The sequence below is a fragment of the Euprymna scolopes genome, chromosome 25 (genome assembly GCF_053919585.1).
Source record: "Euprymna scolopes isolate OS-2025 chromosome 25, ASM5391958v1, whole genome shotgun sequence".
In the NCBI taxonomy this organism is placed as follows: domain Eukaryota; kingdom Metazoa; phylum Mollusca; class Cephalopoda; order Sepiida; family Sepiolidae; genus Euprymna; species Euprymna scolopes.
In genome coordinates, this window is record NC_136506.1 from 90,644,532 (window position 1) to 90,668,498 (window position 23,967).

General features: G+C 34.1%; 1 protein-coding gene across 6 annotated transcripts in view; it reads right to left on the reverse strand.

The window, feature by feature from the left end:
- LOC145247503 (uncharacterized) overlaps positions 1-23,967 on the reverse strand; it is a 1,258,807-nt gene that overhangs the window by 133,536 nt on the left and 1,101,304 nt on the right. For all 6 annotated transcript variants that reach the window (XM_080109320.1, XM_080109319.1, XM_080109316.1 and 3 more), the window contains one exon: positions 6,998-7,136. In XM_080109320.1, coding sequence (XP_079965446.1) covers positions 6,998-7,136 — 139 coding nt within the window. The remainder of the gene's footprint in view (positions 1-6,997; positions 7,137-23,967) is intronic.

The window sequence follows — 23,967 nt, forward strand, 5'->3', positions numbered from 1 at the left end:
TTTTTTTTTTTTTAATATTACTAAATGAGGAATTATTTTCATTTGAAATCCATTTAGTATTACGCATGTAACATTGAGAAATACATCCTTGAAATGTGTTAACATTACGTAAACTAAATTAAAACAAAATGGCCACCGAATTTGATCTGATGTCGTGTTTATCTAAAATTAGATAAATTACCAAAAAATTGATTAAAAAAGCAAAATAAATAAATAAAATAAAGCAAACAACAATGGTATTCATTGACATTTGTGTCGATTTCAATTAAAAGCAATAATATCTATTCATTTAGCATGTCAGAAGTACATAAATATTACTGCATGATTAAAAAAACCAAACACCCCCTTTTCGATCTTTATCGATTCAATTTGCCATATTTCTTTGGGAACACGTGACATAACAAGGAAAGTAATTCAGTTATGCTAAAAAAAAAAAAAGACAAAACGCAAAGTTTCTTAAAAAATTGACAATAGTTACTAATTACTTCCTTTTGATTTTTCAGCTAAACATTTTAGGTTAATTTTCATCCAAAAAACTTTTTTTTTTTTAATATATATATTTTTTTTTGTTGTAATTTTGAGATATATTCATTGCTGTAACATGACAATTAAGTAAACACCATTGGTTTGCCTTGAAATTCAATATAAAAAATTTGGAATTTTGCTACTGTCATGTAGTTGCACACACACACACACACACACACGCACTACAATTTATTTTACAAAGTACTTAGACCAGACAATCAATATTATGAAATATATTTGTTGAACCACCGAAAAATCTTCAGGAAAAGAATCAAGTTCTATATTGATTTTAAAAACAAAAGGGTTGTCTCCCCTACAACTTTTTTTCTGTGTAAGTTATAAACATGCAACAAAAAAAACAAAAAAAACAAACAAAAAAACCCTCAAACATTACTTCACTGAATTCAGGATAAGGCCATGTAGATACAGCTAAAGTGACAGATTTAAGTGATTAAATTAAAAACAAATCTAACCACAATAATAAAATCGAGTGATTGTCTACGACTGGGCCTATAAAAAAATTTTTTTTCAAGAAAAATCTTTAAAAAGCTTTATGATGTATGTACCTGTCACCGCACGAAGGTGTCATATTCCAAAAATTACGTAAATTTTTTTTTTTTTTTTATTTCAAAAAATTAAACATTATGACAAATTCAATCGGAGAAAAACTTGACGCCATGTTTATTTTCCATGATACGCTACTAGCGACATCTTTTGGTAATTACGAGAATGTAAGATCAACAAGGGCAGACAATCGACTTTATGGCCACCTGCTTGGGTGCAAAGGATGGGGGCCAACGTACAATCAAGACAATCTTACGTGAAACGAGCATCCACACGTTGACCCCCACCCCAACAAAAAGTCTGTGTTTACATTGGGGGGGGGGAGATACGTAAAACCCCCTTTTTTCTTAAACAGGTGGCCATAAAGTGGGTGCTCATTATACGTTAATTTATTATAGAAAAGTAATCCACCACTTTTTTTAAAAAGTAACATTGGAAAATCGTTTGCTGGAATGGGTGAAAAGTCGATTGTCTGCCCTTGTTGATCTTACATTCTCTTAATTACCAAAAGATGTCGCTAGTAGTGTATCACTGAAAATAAACATGGCGTCAAGTTTTTCTCCGATAGAATTTGTTATAATATTTAAATTTTTTAAATAAAAAAAACTACTTGATCGATTTACGTAATTTTTGGAATATGACATTTTCGTGCAGTGACAGGTACATACATCATAAAGCTTTTTAAAGATTTTTCTTGAAAATAAAATTTTTTTTTTTTATAGGCCCAGTCGTAGACAAGCACCTAAAATCGCGCCACAAATTTTCAAAAGAGAAAAGGATATTAATATTTCATCTCCATAGTTTGCTTGTTTTTTATATATATATAAGATTTACAATTTTTTTTTTAATCTACAAAAAGTAAAAACATCAGAGAAAATAATTCAAGAAAATAATCAATATAAATTCTACAGTCATTAAATTATTATCTTGAAAGAAAAAACAAAAAACAATCCCGCTTGCTAAGATATTATTGAGACGCTAATCAAATAAGGCATTTGGCACAAATTCGTTTTCGAAGAGACATTAGAGTAAGTGGATTTATCAAAGAATTATTTCATCTTGGAGTTGAGGATGATTTTTAGGAAAGTCTCTAGGAAGGCATTTAACGGATCATTAGGAGATTTCATCCATGAATGCAAGCTGGAGTCCGAACACAAAGAAAGATAAGTGAATTTAAGCGGAAGAGAAAAGGTGTGTGTGTGGGGGGGGGGGGAGAAGAGCAAAAGAGCCATGCAGAAAAAAATAAATAAAACTAAATAAATAAATGGATACAGAAAGTAAAAAAAAAAGAGAGGAAAGGGGGGAAAAAGAGAGGAAAGGGGGGGAAAGAGAGGAAAGGGGGGGAAAGAGAGGAAAGGGGGGAAAAAGAGAGGAAAGGGGGGAAAAAGAGAGGAAAGGGGGGAAAAAGAGAGGAAAGGGGGGAAAAGAGAGGAAAGGGGGGAAAAGAGAGGAAAGGGGGGGAAGAGAGGAAAGGGGGGAAAAGAGAGGAAAGGGGGAGGAGAGAAAGTAGAAAGGAAAGGAAAAGAGGAGAAAGGAATAGAGAAAGAAAAGGAATAGAGAAAGAAAAGGAAAAGAGAAAGAAAAGGAAAAGAGAAAGAAAAGGAAAAGAGAAAGAAAAGGAAAGGAGAAAGAAAAGGAAAGGAGAAAGGAAAGGAAAAAAGGAGAAAGGAAAAAAGGAGAAAGGAAAAAAGGAGAAAGGAAAAAAGGAGAAAGGAAAAAAGGAGAAAGGAAAAAAGGAGAAAGGAAAAAAGGAGAAAGGAAAAAAGGAGAAAGGAAAAAAGGAGAAAGGAAAAAAGGAGAAAGGAAAAAAGGAGAAAGGAAAAAAGGAGAAAGGAAAAAAAGGAGAAAGGAAAAAAGGAGAAAGGAAAAAAGGAGAAAGGAAAAAGGGAGAAAATGAAGGAAAAAAGGAGAAAATGAAGGAAAAAGAGAAAAAAGGGGGGAAAAAGAAAGGAAGAAAAAAAAAGAAAAAAAGAAAGGAAGGAAAAAGAGAAAAAAGAAATTGAAAAAGAAATAAAAAGGGAAAGGGAAAATAGAAAGGGAAACAGAAAGAAAAAGAGAAAAAAGGAAGAAAAAACGAAAAAGAAAGAACGGAAAAGAAAAAGAACACAGAAAAAAGAAAGGAAGGAAAAAGGAAGAGAAAAGAAAGGAAAAAAGAAAAGAAAGGAAAAAAGAAAAGAAAGGAAAAAAGAAAAGAAAGGAAAAAAGAGTGGAAAACAAAAGAAGGAATAATTGTTATTTAATTACAAACAACATTACTCATTCCAGTCAAACTCGGCTCAATCAAAAACCATTAACACAAAACTTGTCAGCAAAACAAACAAAATTGAACACATTTGTTGATCCGCACGTGAAAATTTCAAAAATCAGAGATCAAGTTAGTTTTGAGCAATGATACACACAAATGGCTTATTAATGAAAGTGATCTAATCGGAATTTGGGTTTCTCGGTAAGTTGTTGAACTTTGAGTAAAGATGCAGTGAAGAGGGGGGGGGTAGCTAACACTTTTTTCCTCACGTAATTAGATCCTAAATAATGGGTAACGAAAAGGGGTACAACGGGGCTGGGGGAGGTCTGATTATTCAGCACAATTCCTAAATCAGGTGCGAAAAAGCACTCAGATGTCATCAGATGAGTCACCATCAAAGAACATGACAAAGCAAAGTTCAAGGGATTGGGAGGGAACTGAGCTTCGGTTGAGGAAGGGTTTCCTACCTACCGCCACCACCGACCAGACTAGTCTGCCGAAAGATGTTAGAATGATTCATAAATGTGTAGCTTTTATAATGGACAGTTTAGTCAATGAAAGTCAGACATATGCAGGGGATTTTAACTTGGAAAAGGGGTCATAAAACCTACACAAATGTGGTAAAGAATTAAGCAATCAAAATGGATACGATAGACGTAGATGCATATCCACGAAAAAAAAAAAAAAAAAAAAAAGAAAAAAAGGAATCAAAATATATAAAAAAGGGAAGAATAGAAAGGACCCCTCACCCCTTGATAAAAAAGATACATGCCGGTAAAAATAATTACAGAATAAAAAGATTTTAAAAAATAATATACATAAAATTGAATATAACAGTACATCTAAAATAAAAGTATATATATATACACACACACACACACACAAAAGAAAATCTTTACTCATATATAAAAAGGTACTTTGTGCGTGTGTGAGTTCATTCCCTATGGACTTCGAAACGTTTGGGCCGATTTTTTTTTTTTTTTTAAATAATTTCACACAAATCTACTTTGTGTCTAGGAATGTTCTTAGATAGGTTTTGTATCGGAATGCCTCTGATAAGTATTGAAAATCAATGCAGTAGAAACCCGATACGGCATTAAAAATCAGTAACAAAATATAGTACAGTATATAATGCACATGTACATAATCAAATAACATTATAAATAACACCGTACGGCAGGGAAAATACTGTAACCAGAGGTCGGAAAAACACTATTCCACAACGTAACCAGAAAAAAAACATCCTAAAGCCACCGTATCTTAGTGTTCTACTGCAGTTGTAAAAATTCCATTAAGGAAGAAACAGTCTCATTTTAATCAAAATTAACACCCTTATACAATCTAACATTTCAACTGCATTTAAGAAGTTTTATTACTGCATAGGCAGCAGGGCCTGGCATCTAAAATCAACAGTTGGTTCTTTGGTAAGATAGGGGTGCATTCGAAATGAATGTTTCTGTTTAGAGCACAATTGAACCATGGTCCTGGATATGACCTTAAACTATATCCGATGGTGAGGCCCCAGCTTGCGGGCTTTGGGGAGTTTGGAGCCACCCTTTAATTGCCATTGCTCCCAGGTCCACTCCGACCTGGAGTGGTAGTACCTGTTGGGGTCCCAACTATGGGTTAAATAGAAACCGATTGAAAATAGAATATATATATATATATATATATATATATATTCTATTTAAAAAAAATTCTTCAAAATAAATGGATTCGGCATTAAATAATCTGAAAAGGGTTGATATGCCATAAAACAAAAACAACTAATCAACCAACAATTGAACCATGATACTTGAATTTTGCATTTTAAGCTTTAATTCAAACCATTATATAAAATAAATTTACAAAATCAACAGTAGGTTTTCTACAATGCATTATAGACTACAATGTATTGTGAACTAAGTCACTGTAGGTAAGCATGGGAAGTTTTCTCCCAGCGCATTGTGGTGAATTACCAACTACAATCAATTTCATTGAAAAATGACCGATTTCACCGATTTGGATGATAAAGTATAGGAAGTGTCGAACATTTGTTGATCCTCATTTAATCCCGGGCAATATCAGCTGTCCCTGCTAGTACATCTCTAAAATGTATACATGTTTTGAGGTGGGTTATCAGTGATGATCAGAGTTTACTGCAGGTTTCAAGTTTTAAATCGTCAGACCCACTACACCAGTTATGAAATAGTTATCCATGGACATGTGTTTCACTGTAGTAGAGCTCTTCAGTGTGGCTAATTATGCCAGGATTCAAGCCTAAAACAACAAAGTTTGCAGTTAAATGCATTAACCATTATGCCACAATTTGCCTGACTGAAATTACATCGTAATTTATCATTTATCAAGTTATGTCATAATATTTTTGTTATTTTGTAGCGATAATTTTATTAGTATGAATTAGCTCCCATGGATATGCAGGGACACTTTGGTGATCATTTCATCAGTAGAAAATGTGAGCCTTAATGAGCTTACAGAATTTTAACCTCCAGATTTTCATATATAGGGTTACCTACAACATAGTATACATCAAAGCAATCCCCAAAGACTGTTGGATATTTATGACGGAAATATGATGGACAAGTCAGACACAGACCAAAGTTTATTTGTATCAAATATACTTGAATTTTATTACCGAATCTTCCTCTGAAGTCATCAGATCTAAGCCTGTTTTTTTTTTATTATTCACACTACGCACCATTCTATCATTCTCATATCATTTCTTTCCATGCAACGCATGTCTTCAACCCTTACTGCTCAGGCTTAACTTTCATACATTATCATGCTGTCTATACACTCCTGATAAATTCTTTCCTTGTAAGACAGACTAACACTGCTGGATGATAATGGCAAAAGTCCACGCATAACACTTGCATTCAAACCAGCACCTGCTCCACCTTGTGCTCCAATGGCATAAAATGTAACAAAAACTTTTGAACAACCGCAATAGCCTCCCCATCCAAATATACTTTTTGCTACATCAGAGGTGTTATTCATACGTGCCTAAAGATACTTTTTTAATTTTTTCCTACAGACATCATGATTGCTGCATCTTTCCAGATGATTGCCATCATATTGAGTTCCTCCCCATCTGATTTTCAATGCAATCTTAGATGACTCTGCAGTCCCGCCGCAGATTTGTACATCTTGAAGCACATGTGACATACAAATTGAGCAATTTCTACTGAGTTGACTTCCTCTGGAGGCTGAAGTGTATTCTTATGAACAATCACATGTCTTTTCAAACCAGCAGTAGACTTGCACACTTTGCTGCATATTAAACAGATCGTTTGGTTCAGACTAATAGACGCAAAGTTAACCTGAACAGGAGTTTTGTGCGACTTAAGGTGGTTGACGTAACCAGCTTTTGACAGAAGCACCCGTTCACAAGTGTTTCATTCCCCTCTCTGTGGAAAAGTGCCCAGTTGAGGGTGAAGGAATAAATGTTTTTGGCCAATTTATCGATATTAGTTGTCCGAAGGTTCGAGCTTCAAAACGATACCGATCTTGTGAAAATCCGCTGACAAAAGTTTTAGGCAGGCATACAAACATACATAGATTTAAACAGACAGGTGAGATCTATATTACAGATGGCTCCATGTCTTGTCTGGAGCGATTTTCATAAAAAAAAAAAAAAAAAAAAAATCCTGGTAGTTAATTTACCTGAAGGATGAAGTCGGCGCCGTTTGTGAATTTTGTTTAAGTTTTCTGGCATACTGAAAGATCTTCCCAAGGTTTTCTTTAATTTGGTTGGTGCTGTACGATCTGTGTGCCTCGTCTTGATTGGGTGTGGAGTTGACATCTACAAATATGAAAGAAAACAAAATTTTTTAAATAATATAAAAAAAAAAAAAGATTAATTTTAACAATTTTTTTTTTTTTTTTTTTTTAATCATGAATTATTTTTTCACAATGTTTTGTTTTACGCCATATCAACTTATTTTGTTGGTTATTATCGAAAGTCGTTCACGATTCATTGAAAATCTAATCACGGTTCTGAATTTTTTAGATGAGGCTTGAAAATTTATATCATTTTCATTATTTGGACTTATCTTATTATAAGGCACAATCACATTGACACACCAGTTCTCAACAGATCACTTGTTAAGCAACGAGGAGCCTGGCAAATACCAGATGGGTGTGACCGTTTGGGAAGGCTAGATGCTGTATGTGCCGCACAGAAATTTACAGGTTTGTACCTGGGGGCGTGTTTGATTCACGGAGGGGGGGGGATACTTTCTGTTTGGATCTGGGGGTGTAACAGGAAATTACCCTCTTTACTTGTCTTCCTAAGAGCGGTCGCCGACGCTGTTAAAAACAGGCGGGCCGCTGCATGCATGCAGTCTTTTCTCGAGTTATTCGCACAATATTCCGTTCGAAATTCCATAGAGATTCTCAAACTCGATAGAATAATTCTCGAGTTCAACAAGATACACCTGAAGAAAATCAGAGGTTACATCGGCCGAAACATTGTGTGAATAACACTTAAAAAGAGAATAGTAGTTCGAATAATCCAGGTCTTTAATTACGTCAAGTAGAGAGAGAAAAACAAAGATTTTTCACTTTTTGCTTATATAAATTGTACTAGCCTGGAGGTGTGTGTTTAGCAAAAAAATTTTTTAAAAGTGGTAGTAAGCAGACAGGCTTGAACCCGTATCACGAAAGAGGAAAAGAATGTGAAAAAAAAAAAAAAAAAAAAAAAAAAAAAAACAACAACAAAAAAGCGACATCTTTGCTGTTGCGCCCATCGCCAAACTGGAAGTGACGTAGGTTTGAAGTAAGGCTAGACAATCGAAAAGAGTGATCCCTACTTGTAGAAGTGTCCAGTTGAGGGTGAAGGAATTAATGCTTTTAGCCAATTTTTCAATATTTGTTGTTCGAAGGGCCGAGCTTCAAAACAATACCGTTCTCATGAAAATCCATCGCCTCTGTTGAAAGTTTTAGGCAGACATACAAACAAACAAACAAACATACATACATTTAAACAGACGGGTTTATATTATAGATAGACTAGCGAGGGGAACCCGGCGTTGCTCGGGTGTTTGGAGGTGTGTTTGGGGGGGGGGTTAAAAAAAAAGTAAATATGAGGATCGAACCCGAACCCTTGAGGCAAAGTTGTAAATTAAAGTGTGAAAAAAAAAAAACGTGCGACGTTAACTATTGCCCCACCGTGAGATGCTAATGGAAACATGTTTGAATTTATTCAATTACTTGGATTTGGCAGGTGCCCGTTTTAATGAGTTAATGAGGTCAAGTTTGACTGCGGGATAGTACCTTCATTTACCGCTGAACGCCCCCCCCCAAGATGTTATAGGAAAAAGACTAACCCACATGCGGCGAGCAACAAATGTTGAATATTTATCTTCCCGAAATCGAGCAAATTAAATAGACAGGCGAGCTTCGTTGTTAACTGACATATTACAATTTATATGTGATATAAAAAGTTTTAAAAAGTTGTGAAGCGACCGACCGCTTCTCTGAAAAAAGCCTTTTGTAGACATACAGAAAAAGCGAACACACATACAAACATACCTACATTTTCGCTTTTATATTAATAGATTATTATTTCATGGATATAAACTAATACTGTGTGCATATTTTTTTAGTATTCCATTCATTCAAGCCAGTTGCCTACAGCTGTCTATCAACAAGTATTTTTTATTTATTTTATTTTATTTTATTTTTTAAGAAAACACTACAGCACTAAGGTTTTATTTTTTGTTTTTGTTTTTTTTAATTACTTGACTTCATAATATAAATGTTAATTTTTTAAAACTTTTCTTTCAGGGCAAAATAAATTGTAAACATGACTATATTCGAAGTTATTTCTGACTACCAATATATCCCCACCTAAGCAACGCCGGATGAATCCTGTTAATATAAATATTTCAAAGAAAAAAAAAGGGGGGGGGCTTATCGTAAGCGTTACACATGCACACTTCCAAAGGTTTCCGGTCCTGGATATGAGACCTTAAACTATATCCAATGGTGAAGCCCCAGCCTGCGGGCTTTGGGGAGTGTGGAGCCACCCTTTAATTGCCATAATTGCCACTCTGACCTGGAGTGGTAGTACCTGTTAGGGTCCCAACTATGGGTTAAATAGAAACCGACTTGAAAACAACAAATATATTCTATTAAAAAATCTTTCTTCAAAATCTTTGGATTCGGCATTGAATAACCTGAAAAGGGTTGATATGCCATAAAACAAAAACAACCAACCAAAAGTTTCCAAATGTAATAGTTTTTTTTTTATGTCAGTTTCTAAAAAACATAAAAAAATCCTCCTCAAAATGTGAGTTTCCTTTTGATAAGAAATTTCAATTACATACTTTTTTTTTTTTTTTTTACTGAAAACTGACACTTGGAGTTGGCACTTTTTGCAGGAGTCAGAGTCAATGTTTTTAAAACTAATTGCGGTGTAAACAATCATAAGTCGGACATTTTTTTTTTTTTTTAGTTTCAATTCCAATATTTGATATCAGCATGATTTCCTGAGCTTTAAATGCGCCGTTTACTTTTTTTCCTCACTAGAGCAGAACTATATATATATATATATATATATAAATGAGTCACCAGTTATCAAGGTCCGGAGCCCACTCAAGGATAGGGACAATAGCATAGTAATCGTTAGTAGAAATTTGGTATAATTAAATTATTCAAGGGCACCGTTCAATAAAAACATGTTTACATTGGACTTGAAAACAATCTTGTAATCAGCTGAAAATCAGCAGAACATACTTCTACAGAAAAACAGTTCTAGGAAAGAAGCCTTGTTCATGGAATCCACGTTTATGTTTAGGCACCTATAGAGAATGGGGGGGGTGTTATTGCTAGTGGTTTTGGCTAGACGAGTGCTTTTTGTTGTGAAAGACTAGTAAGGGGGGCGACCATAGATTGGAGATTAGACACAAGGACATTTTTTTTTTTTTTAGTACGAGGAGGGGGGGGGTCTTGCTCCTCAAACAGGAGGACTAGATGGTAACAAAAATTCAAATTGCCTCAGTCTAGAAGGACTATTTTGATTGAACGAGTATGAATGCAAACTGCATCCAACATTACCATGCAAAACGTAAGGACATAAAGGCTGATTTTACAAAAGAATTAACGATTACTACACTAACACTTTACATTACTTATCCTTGAGTGGCCTTCTGGCCTTGCTAAGTAGTGAATCACTTGTTACAAAAGAAAAAGAGAATTGTATTGATGTTATAAAAAAAAAAAAAAAAAATGGTAAAAGGCATCAATTCCTCCCCACCTCTCCAAGATTGCCGAAGCATTCAATTCAAAATCAGGTGCTTGCTTTCCAATTCTACTGTTCACTCTTGTTTCAGCGAAAGCAACCACTTAAATGCTTCGAATCTATCCAAAAACAAGTCTAAGAGCAAAACGGCAAGGCGGTAATATATATATATATATATATATATATATATATATATATATATATATATATAGAAAAGAAAGAAATCAATAGACACAAAAAAAAAGTTTTGATTGAATAGAACTAAAAGTTGGATTTGTCCCACAGATTCCATTAAGGAACTTTACCACGTCCTACTTTGTGCGACATCTGATTCAAACGTTTCAAAATGAAATAAAAAACGGTTTCCTTAAAAGATAATTTAAAACTCCCGAGAGAATGTATTTGATATAAAATACATTTATCTTACGGCAGGTTTGAATGGTCTAATATTTCACAGCATCTAGACAAGTGAATGTAGATTTCTTTGCATATAGCTGCCGTTAATTTGAGGCTGGAATCAAATGCTAAAGTCGCACTTGTCTACATCTGAACACAGACCACATATGGTCCACAGGTCAGTTTTGTGATGCAAAACCAGGATTATAAAAATCGGTTCTTTAATATTTATTTCACTTAAAAGTGAAATTGGAGGTGGTATGGACACAGTTTATGAGGTTATTAGTAGTATAATTATTATAATATTTTGTCTTTGGTGTGCCACCTGTGTCCATACCACCTCCAGAGAAGGCATCAGCCCCGAATGGTACCACACAAAATAATCGTGTGAGATCAATGAAGATGGAAGTACTGATGAGGAAAAACACTATCCAGACCTCCACTGGATGAGTGCAAAGAATGCGGGGACCTTGATGATGTTTATTGCCACCCAAATTCCAGTGAAAACCAACAGTCGTTGACAGTGAGAAATCAATAAACGCACAACACTCAAGGTGTACATGAATCTCATATAAACACATTTTGAAAAAGAGGTGCTTACCCTCAAAATATCAGAAAAACTTTAACACTGTAAAAACACTAAGATGAAAGACACTGTTTATGTCTATCATGATCTCATTTTTAACCTGATACTCTTTCAATTCACTCGATGCCTATAACCTTACATTGCCTTTGAAGTCTCAGACATAATTTATACAGTTAACACAATCCTTCAAGTAAACTACAACACTTTCTTAGAATTATATTTATCACTAGTGGACGGCGTCCGACCTTGCCGGATTGTAAAATACGCTTAAATATATTTTTTTAATTTATATACATTTTGTATTTATTATTTCAGAGCCAATTCTCTATTGAATATTATATTGTACCTAATATATTGTACTGATTTCAAAAGTAAAAAAAAAAAAAAAAAAATGCCTTTGGTGCCATCAGCTAGAATTGAAAACAAAACATGCAGCACTCTAGCCCTGTCTCCTACCAATGAAGCTATTGAGAGATAAATAATATTCAATATTAAACGACTTGAAGAAATGAATTGAATTTGGTCATGCACAGAATAAAATATGTCGGCAAGTTGAAATGAACATTTTGCATTTCAACTTGCTGACATTTCTGTACGCGTTATTCATCCATCCAAACAAAGATTTTACTCATTATAAACCATCCTTGGTGTAGGATTACTATTTCCTGTTAATTTCACTGTTATATGATCAGTGGTTTAAAAGTTTATCGGTTAAATATTTTCACATACAGACGGACGGACATGACTATACAAAAAACAAATCACTTAGAGAACATGGAGTTGACAGTCGTTAATGACACAGACTGACAACCCGAGTGTCCCAAGTTCAAATCCAGTTCATTCCACAAAACACTTAACTTAGGATGTTGACAACCTTCATGCGGTTCCTCCCATAATTATCTGAAATATCGGGGAAACCAATGCCAACAATAGATACATGTTGATGATGATGACCGGAGAGCATGGACAACAAAATAGAATTAAAGAGCGTTTGCAGCATCTTTGTTTTTAACTTCTCTCTCTCTCTCTCTCTCCCTACCTATTTCCCTTATACCCGCTCTCTCATGTATTATTTCCCTTTCTCTTTCTTCCACTTTCTCTCTATCACTTCTTTCTCTCTCCTCTTGTTCCACAAAAATCACATTCATTTAAGATGTTAACAACCTTCGTATGGTCTTCCCCCTTAGTATTTGATGTCTTTCTAGAAATAATTCTGGCTAGAAAAATATCTGGGAAACCAATGCCAACAACAGAATCTTTGGATTCATACGATATATTGATGATGATGATGATGATGATGATGATGACTAGAGTACAGGTATCACAATACAAAAGAGCCACCAACCTAATAGGTCTCAAACTGTCAGCTAGGGTTCAACTTCTGTCCCATCAACGAATGTTGCATCCCTGCCCGTTTTAGAAGTATTTTAATGGTTGCTACTCCGATGAACTACAAGACCTTGTACACCCTCAATGTAAACACCCCAGACAAACCCTACAAGTAGCAAAATTCCACCCCTACACAGTAGAGATCCCCAGATGCTAGAAAGCCCTTTTTCTACTCTAATAGTTTCTGTCCAGAATTGCTAGACTTTGGAATTCCTTTCCAGGTCCCTGTTTCTGACCATACTGACATGCAGAAGTTCAAGTGTAATGTAAACAGACATCTTGCTGCTCAACTCCCGACACAGTACCCCTACAAATTATATTCCAGATAGTAGCCCCCTACATCAAAGTGGCACTGTTTCTTGTTGGGGGTGAAAATGCAACAAAAAAATAAATAAATAAAAATACTCTCAGCTCGTCAGGATATTTGAAAGTGAGGATGTCTTGAGTAACTTCAAAAGATACATCCATTAGAAACATTTTTTTTTTCTTCCAAGCACTTTAAAATGTTAATGGATTTCTGAACTAGAAAAATGGATAGACAATATAGATTATTTGATACACAAACAAAACCAAAGGCAATAAAACTAAATAAAATGAGTACAATAAGATAGCCTTGTAGCTTTTTAACCCAGGGCCCCCAAAAATGTTCTGTAATGACATGTTCCCTGTTGATTGCGGTGTGAAAGTTGGTCCTGTGACATTCTAAGAGGTCCACTCTCTCAGGTTTTGCCTTCTTCCTTTGAAAAGTGGTTAGTTTATTGCTAATTGTTAATTGCTGAATGCCGACGGGGTTACACAGGCATCTATTGTCGGGTCAGAATGCTCCTCCTCTGGGGCACTGACTTTCCAATCTCACTTTCCGACCCTTGTGTCACATTTCTTGTGGTGTAAGAGAAATAAATACACCAGTCAGAAAACTGAAAATTGTATTACGTCCCGATTTACTTGGATCCCTCAAAGACACCCTTGATTGGGATAAAAATTGCCTTAGTCAGGAAGGATTACTCATTCACCAACTGAGGCTACACTTTGAAATATTTGCACAATTTTTTTTTTTTTTAAATTAAATTTAAAACCAATCAGGCACAAGGCGATCTAAAGTGTAGTGATAAAATAGCTCGTTGCTCAAAAATGATAAAAAAAAAATGTCTATCCTACTGTTAAATAGAATCATCTCTGTCACCACAATACCACATTTACTCTAGGGGTCCGTCCTACTTAAGATATCGTAAAATTGATTTGAAATTTTCATTTTTTCATAAATATAGATATACAAGCAGGCCGCCCGGCGTTGTCCAATCAGAACACATGCTTAAATGATATTTTTCATTTATGCTGATTTCGTATTTATTATTATAAAGCAAATTCTCTTTTGATTATCAATCATATTGTACCTAACAGATAGTGATTTCAAATGTTAAAATATGACTTCAATGTCATCAGCTAGAATCGAAACCTAAACATTTAGATCTCGAGCATTATTCATTACCATCTGAGCTAAGGTCACATAAATATCAAAACTTTATAAATTAACCAACTTAAGCATATAAATGTATATTTGCACATGCGTAGAGGATACACATTATTTCAACTTACGCCTGCTAAGTTCCAATTTTTTTTAGAATTTTAACTTAGCAGCTTTTTTTCCAAACTAATAATCAAACTGAATTTGTTCCACTAGCCCGAATAGCCAATATATCAAATTTCAAATCTAATTGACAGAATAGTTTGGTAGGGATTATTCCACACACACACACACACACACACAAGATCACTTTTATATATAAGCTAGCAGGGTGCCCTGTGTTGCTTGGTCGTAAAATATGTTTAAATATGATATTTTAATTTCTGCTGATTTTGTATTTGTTATTAAAGAACCAATTCTCTATTATTATATTGTATCCAATATATATTAGTGATGACAAAAGTTAAACAAAAAATGGCTTGGCGCCATCAGCTAAAAATCGAAACCAAAACATTTAGCACTCCAGCCCTATTCATTACCATCTGCACTATCATCGGATGCGTAAGAAATTGTTAAAAATGAACCAACTTCAACATATAAATGTATATTAGCGCATGCGTAGAAAAGCACTTAAGTCGACTTACTCCTGCCAAGTTCAATTTTTTTTCTCTTTCAATTTTAACCCCCTAGTAGTTACTCTTATTAGCTAAAAACCAAATCAAGTTTGTTCCACAGGTTCAAATCCTCTCTATATATAAAATTTCAAGTCTGCAGACCAAAAATTGACAGTAGTTTGGTAGAGACCGTTCCAAACACACACGTGCTAGAATTTTTCATCCTAAATGTTCTGAAATCATGCACAATGCAAAAACTATGCCTAAATAGAATAGAGTCTAACAGTTAAACGAAACCAATAATCCAATAAGAAATTATAAAAAATAATTAATGAAAGTTTGTTTTTTCAAAGGAATATGCAAATTAGTTAAACTTTATGAAGTCGCCCGCATATCCATGACCAAGTTCATTTTAATAATATTTTAATAGAAATATTAGGCTTTTAATGTCAAAGCCAGTACAAGAAAAACGCTCAACGTTATTTGTATACTAGCGGGGGTACCCGGCGTTGCCCGAGTGTTTGTTTCCGGGACGGGGGGAGTTTTAAAAAATGTTATGGTAGGTAAGTAGGAAGGATCAAACCCGGAGTCATGAGTAAAAGTAGGAAAATAAAGTGTGAAAAAAAACAAACACATCTGCAACGTTAACAGTTCGGCCACCAAGAAAAGTCCATTCCAGTTGTTTAGGAAAAAAAAAAAAAAAAAAAAAAAACGACTACGGTAGGTCGGCGCGAACGTGAAAATATAATGTGAATTGTCCAGCACGCTAACCACTACGCCACAGAGCACTGCAGCTTAGTTTAGTGATTTTAAATAACTTCACATGAAAGAACTGCGAAGCCAAACCGGTGTTCTCTTCTCAACTGTTCCTTGTGAACGATCCCCAAACGGTGTTAAGTGGTGGCAGGGGGAGGAGGAATTTATTAGAGAGAAAATATTTTACCACTTCCATTGATCTTAACCGATTTTGGCCGTGACTTCTCAGCAGAAAAAGTATAGAAATCCAAGATTATCGAGGAATTTGAGAAATAATAAGCCTATAACACACCTCAGATATTGTTCTGCCGTTTGTGCATATTATATTTGCATGAAATATCTTGATTTTTAATCCTATTAATGTCAAAATCAGACGGGAAAAAATGAGTTCATTTTATTTATATAGAAGATAGAAGATAGATAGATATACGAAAATTTATTGAGTACAATGGGAATAGGAGGAAGGAAAGCATAAACATGTAAGAGCCACTCAAATAATAAGCCATTCCGTACGTCATCTCCAAAACTGAATCCAAGCTAGTTTCTAGATTAGCTGCATTTGTCAACTGATCTGAGAGAGTTGAGCTTGAAGCAACACCAGAATAGAGAGTAGTATCATCAGAATAGATGGTCACAGCAGAAGTTGAACACCATATTGAATAGCAGAACACAAAACCAGTAAATTCGATATAAGACAGCGGTTCCCAACCACAGTGCCGCGGAATGATTACTGACGTATCGTGAAGAGATAATAGCTAGAAGTCATGTAATTTCATTTTTTTCTTTTTCTTTTAAATAAAGACATTTGACTTCTTAATCACGATGACACCGCTCAATTCAAAATCGTTGAATTTCTGGAATGTAAACGTTTCATGCACATTAATTTTTTTTTTTTAATATTTATACTGAGACGATTAATCGGAATATCAGGAATTTACCAAAGTATCAGAAATCGACATGTTGCATTGTTGCATGTATTTATTCTATCTTCTGATTTGGATGCGTTTACCTATTTGAAGTTTCATGTCCGAGAGGATTTGTTCGTTTTTCGGTACTCTCTACAGTTTGGTTGGTTGGTTGGTTGTTTTTGTTTTACTGCATATCAACCCTTTTCAAGTTATTTAATGCCGAATCCAGTGACTTTTGAAGAAAATATTTTTAATAGAATATATATATATATATATATATATATATATATATATATATATATATATATATATATATATATATATATATATATATGTCGGTTTCTATTTAACCCATAGTTTAGATCCTAACAGGTACTACCACTCCAGGTCAGAGTGGACCTGGGAGCAATGGCAATTAAAGGGTGGCTCCATACTTCCCCAAAAGCCCGCAAGCTGAGGCCTCACCATTGAATATATAGTTTAAGGTCATATCCAGGACCTCTCTACAATTTGTGTTGGTACGATATATAGATGTTATTTGTTTTTGCGATACGTTTTTGAATGAATTCAATTATTTACGAAAGTGCATTTTTACCTAAATGCGAGTTGGTTTCCCTTTAACCACATCGGGAGCGGTATATATATTTTTAAAATACAATTATCTACTGACACGTGTTTCGTCATCTATGACTCGTCAGAGTGGCTGAATCTAGCAAGATTCGAAATCGGGACCTCACGGTAATGAGCGTGTGTGTATATATATATATATATATATATACGCCTATAAATTTAGTTTTTTTTTGTGTATTGATATTAAAAAACCTTTTTTCTATTTATTTAAAACTAGCCTTGGTGCCCGGCGTTGTCTAGGTGTTTGGAGGTGTGTGTTGAGCAAAAAAAAAAAAAATACTATAAAGGAAGGCAGGCTCAAATCCGTACCGCAAAGAAGGAAAAGAATGTGAAAAAGGAAAAAAAAAAAAAAAAAAAAAAAAAAAAAAAACGGACGGCTTTGCTGTTGCGTCCATCACCAAACTGGAATTGGCGAAGGTTTAAATTAAGGCTAGTCAATTGAAAAGAGGAGATAACTTTCGAAAATATCGGCGAAAAAAGCGATTCCTTCTTGTAGAAAAGTGCCCAGTGTTTTTAGTCAATTCTTCAATATTTGTTGTCTGAAGAGTTGAACTTCAAAACGATACCGATCTCGTAAAAATCCGTCGCCTCTGTCGAAAGTTTTAGGCAGACATACAAACATTTAAACAGACAGGTGAGATTTATATTATAGAAGACAATACAACTTTATTATATATGGGTTGTAGAATTGCATTCATCTGCAAAAGACCGAGCTAATTTACATATTCTTTTAAACATTCATGTTAATTAATTCCCTATTAGTTTTTTATAGTTTTCTTATGGGATGATCATCTTTAACTATTATGCATAATTATTAGGTTGGTGCAAAAATAATATTTTTAACGTTCAACTTCAAAAGATCATAACTCCTTTCATAATAAACTTTATTAATCAAAATAAGAACCATTAGAATCGACACATTTTTGCCAAAGAGAAACAAGTTTATTTAGCCCATTAGCATAGAAATCCAGAGTTCTGGAAGCGATAAAGTCATTGAAGGCCGATTCGGCATCATTTCGGCTTTTGAGGTATTTAAAAAAAAAATTAAGAAAAAAAAAAAACAATACGCCACCACCGAAAATTAAAAGCAAAATGTTTAGTTTACGATTTACTTTTTCCTTTGACGTTAATTCCTGACCCCAAAAGACATGTATGCTGCAACACTAAAAATTAAAGCATGAACCAAAAGCTATTATCTTACGCATGCATATTTGTAATGCAGTCGTTCGACCTTCACCTGGCAAATTTCATTTTTTTGAATACCCTATATATTAAGTCTGTAGACCAAAAACTGACAGGAGTTTGGTAGGCAAAACTTTTTAAACAAATATATATGCACACGCATTATATATATATATATATATATATATATATATATATATATATATATAATGTGTGCGTGTGCATAATCTAATTAGTTCTTCTCTCATAAAATGTATATACATGTATATATGACATCTAATTTACATAAGGAAAACACGCTGCTCTCCCCCATCATTATATATAGCCCCAATCCTCCGACTCTCTCGTCAATGACCATCCCTCTTGAAGAAGCCCGCATAAATCGGGCGAAACGTTGAGTATCCAGGTCCTTCCACCTCCATTTTATTTCATATCGTCGGATTTAATCCAGCTCAACAATCATATATATATATATATATATATATATATATATATATATATATATATATATATAAAGGGGTTTGGGCTTACTATAACCTTTTTACGCAAATATCATGCAAGTATAAATCATGTAGAATATCTGCATGAATATAATTACTCGTAATAGTTAACTAAAGATGATCATCCCATGAGAAAACCGAAAAAAACTATTAGGAAATTAAAATGAATATTTAAAAGAATATGCAAATTAGCTAGATCCTTTCCAGATAAATGCAATTCCACAACGCATATATAACAAGGTAGTATTTTCTTTTTAAGTAAACAGAAAAAAGGGGTTTAATATGAATATCAATAAAATATATATATATATATATATATATATATATATATATATATATATATGCGTACAGGCACACCCACATATATATGAGAGAGATGACAAAGAATTTTTGTTCAAGATTTGACAATTAAATTGTTAATTCTGCAATTTCTTTTCTTCACAAAAGAAGTCTTCTGTTTTTGTTGATACCGAAGTCGAGAGAAGAGAAAAAAAGACTTATTTTTAATTTCCGCGTCACTCAGGTAGGAGTTAAGTATCTCACCCCGCCCCGCCCCACCCCGCCCGTTAATAGAAGAGAATTCCGTTACATGTGTAGTTTAATTAACAAAGTAGATCAGTTCTCTTTCTAGGCGAGTGGGGGACTGATCTCCTGTTATTCGCCTTCCTAATAACATCCAATACTTCACCATCCACAAGCAGATAATTATATTAGGTTGGTGCAAAAATAATGTAGTTTTTTGACGGTCAACTACATATATAAAAACGATAATTAAAGTTCATGGATTTAAAGCAGCAAAGAGTTAACATTATGCTGAAAAAAAAAAATTTTTTTAAACTCAACATTTCTAGAATAATGGTGTCATTTCTAACGGCAAAATAATCTCTAAATAGAGTTAATTGTGAAATAAATTATTTTCCCGGGTGACTTTTCTAACTAATTAATAGTTTCCAAGAAGATACTCGACGCTATTGCAGTGTGGTCTAGATCAAGGTCAGAGTTTCTTTGCAAGCCTTGACCTAATAAATCAGCTAGACATAAAGTTGATCACCGTTTTGTTGTTTCTTGGTGTGGCCTTTGAATCTAAATTGTTTTGCATTGCGGCTCTTCTGATCATCGGATTTAATATAAAAAAGTTTCGTTATTCGTATTTTTTGGATTCTTCAAACTGACCACCGTTCTCATTTGGATGTCATTTTCACAACGTTTCGGACGATGTGACCTTCAATCATCTTGTTGAACTCGGAAATCGGCATTGAATTTTACCAAGTACTTTATCCATTACGTCACGAGTCTGCAAGAACCCGTAGCATAGTGGATACAAATGTACTTAGTAAAATTCAGTTGTAAAATTAGACTCTTCTAGAGGTTGAAGGTTCAAGCCTTAATGCACGTGACGCTAAATAAAAAAATAAAAAATACAATGTCAAATTACTTAGGACTTCTACACAGCTATGGCTGACAGAACGAAAGCATGCTACCCTTGTGGATAAAATAGAGGGTCCTGTTTAAAATTTGGTGCAAATTCCCGAGTATGACAAAGATTCCCACATCCAACAAGATACACCTAAAGATCAGAGGTTACATAGACCGAAACATTGTGAAAAATAACATTCAAGATGAGAACAGTAGTCTAAAAAAAAAAAAAAAAAAAAATCCAACTACAGTAGAACCCCGGGATACGGGTTTTCCAGATTACGATGTGAAATACAAAGTTTTTCAAGCCCCTAGTTACAGTATTTGCCCCGTCTAATGTTATTTGATTATATACAAGTGTATTATATATTGTACTGTATTTTGTTACTAATTTTTAATATGTACTGTATAAAATTTTGCTTAGGCCCCGCCATACAATGATTTTACCTTTCGATCCCAACCTCGGAACGGATTAATGCTGTATCACGGGGTTCTACGGTAATATGAATAACCAAATCCTAATTTCAAAAACAAAGTTTTGCTAGTTTTACGGCATACCAAACTTTTTGGGGGGCTATGTAATGTAATATCCAAGTTCATCTTTAAAAATTTGAAAACATGGCTAATTAAACCAACCAAAATATAGACTTGTTTTGAATACATAACTCAATCCCAGAACTAAATTATATTTTAGCTCACATTTGGTATAATTAACAAATTAGGAAAACAAACTGATCTCGTCTCTATGATTATATAAAAGGAACTCTGTGTGTGTGTGTGTGTGTGTGTGTGTGTGTGTGTGTGTGTGTGTGAGAGAGGGAGTTTGTTCCCTATGGACTCTGAAACAGGTGGACGATTTTTATGAAATTGCACACAAGGGTACTTTGTTTCTAGCAGTCTCCTTATGTAGGTTTTGTGTCGGAATGCGTCTGATAAGTACTGAAAATCAGTAATCGAAGGAGCAGGTAATCAAATCGATTTGATTAAAAAATGAGTGAGTTCACTGATTTTCACGGCAATAAAACTATGGGAGAGTAGAACATTTGTTGATCATCATTCAATTCCGGAGAACGTCAGGTCTCCCTGCTATTAATATAATAATAGATAGATTTAAAAGTCAAGAAAGCTTCAACAATAATAGCAGTTGCTTAGCTTTAAGGTTGGACAAAATATCCAAGTTCCTTCCGGATCCATGGAAGATATTTGCGGTTTTCATTTCTATTTTCTATCAGTTTTTTGGGGTTTTTTTTGTAGTTTTTTCAAACCATCGTAATGTCAAACTATTCAACATTTGTTGAATGCAAGCAGTTGATGTATGCGCACATTCTTACATGGACCAAACTCGGTGAGAAAGGATTGTCGACAATACGGAAAAAAATGCATTCACAAAAAAAAAAAATAGGCATCCGTAAATGCGTATGCAAGTGCGGATTGATATTGTGTAAATATATCAACAAGATGGCCGAAATAAATGCACGAATAGAAATAATCTCGAAATTTCTTAGGAACTATTTATCTCCATTTTTCCCCTCTAGGTGGAAATGGCTTCGTTAGAACTAAAGTACAAAGAAATACGTGTAAGGATTCTTTTGAGTTTAAAATGATTCGAAAACCATTAAGTTACTTCCTCAGGTGGGATATGCTAGTTAGATAAATTGTATATAAACACTCTTCTCTTTCTCCGCACACAAACTAGAAGATGTACTCGGCGTTGCTAGGTAGTAAACGTAACGTTAAATTCCTTAAAAAAAAAAAAAAAAAAAAAAAACGGAAAAAAAAAAACGGGGAAAAAAAAACGGGAAAAAAAAACGGAGAAAAAAAAACTGAAAAAAAAAAAAACTGAAAAAAAAAAAAAAAAAAAAAAAAAAAAATGAAAAAAAAAAAAAAAAAAAAAAAATGAAAAAAAAAAAAAAAAAAACGGAAAAAAAACGGGGGAAAAAAAACGGAAAAAAAAAACGCGGGAAAAAAAACGGGGAAAAAAACGGGGGAAAAAAAACGGAAAAAAAAAAAAAACCCGGAAAAAAAACCCCGGAAAAAAACTGAGACATGTGCATGCGAGTATTTTTATTTTATTTTTTTTTTCTAAATCATCTACTTCTTGTAAATAAAAAATAAAATTAATTAAAAAATACTCGAGCTTAGGTCGAAACCAAAACTTAAAGACAGTGAATCAAGTATGTTGCAGGGAGGTGTCGACGTCCTACGTACAGCGCCTGGACTTTCCAAATTAATCACCCATCTGGTACTGACAAGGTCAACGTTACTTAACTTCAGTGATCTAGCAAGAACTGGTGTGTCAACGTGATTATGCCGTAGTCTACATTGTACTGTAGAGAATCTACTGTTGATTTTATAAAATTATTTTATATATAATGGCTTGAATTAAAGTTTAAAATGCAAAAGTCTAGTGCCATACAGAAACATCCATTTTGAACGCACCTGTTTTATCAGAGAACCTACTGTTGACTTTATATATCTTGCCTTACTGCTTGTGGGGTAATAAAACTTTTCAAATGCACTTGTGATATTAGGCTGTGTAAGGTGTTAACTTTGGTCAAAATCGCTTGTTCCTTCTTTCATCAGATTATATCGATTATAGATACTTATCAAAGACATTGTGGGAAAAAAACATCTAAGAACACTACCAGGCACATGAAGTACCTTCGTGTGAAATTTCATAAAAAATTGGCCCAGCCGTTTTCGAGTTCATAGTGAACTAACTCCCATGCACAAAGTTTTATATTTATATGGAAATACATGTAAAGATATATATAGTTTATAAAAGTAAATGATAGTTTGCTTGAAGCATTGCTGGTAAAGGAATACATGGAAGTTTTAAAAAGCCAAGAGCAATGCAGAAAGGACCGGAGCCACGAGAGGAAAGAAAAGAAAAACAAACAAACAAATAGACAGGTATGTTCGAGTAGAGAAATATCTAACTATTTATTCATTTATCACTCCTCCTCTCATTACATAATTATTTGCAACCAAGTTATTGGTAGGTCCGGTGTATATAAAGTCCATTGGTGGTATGGAACTTTGATTAATTTTGGGAGAAAGTACCTCCCCTTTTCAAAAAGAAAACAAGAGTATATTCAAGATGGCGAAAGAGACTAGGACCGCAGATAGAGGTTAGAACCGCAGTAAGATGTGACTAGTTAAATCTGTACGTAACTGGGGATAATTTTTTTGTTATTATATTTGGGGGGGGGGGATAAGATGTGGTCTGCAGTTTATGCATTTAAATATAGTTGCAGGATGCACTAGGTTGGGCAGATATCACAAACTTTAGCTTCTCGTATTAAAAATTTGCATGTCGAATTCCATCCAGGATTCGACATGCAAATTATGCCCCATGTTTTGCATAAGACCTATGGTTTCACAGTTTGTGAGTACTTAATAAATAACTGTGTTTATGCCTAAAACTTCAGTCGACATGTTCTCCGTTTTGAGCAGGTCACACTCACCGTATCACTTAAAATTTTTTAGAAACTATATTAAATCCTTGAGATCTGTTTGCAAACAAAGAGAAAATCTTTTAGACTTAA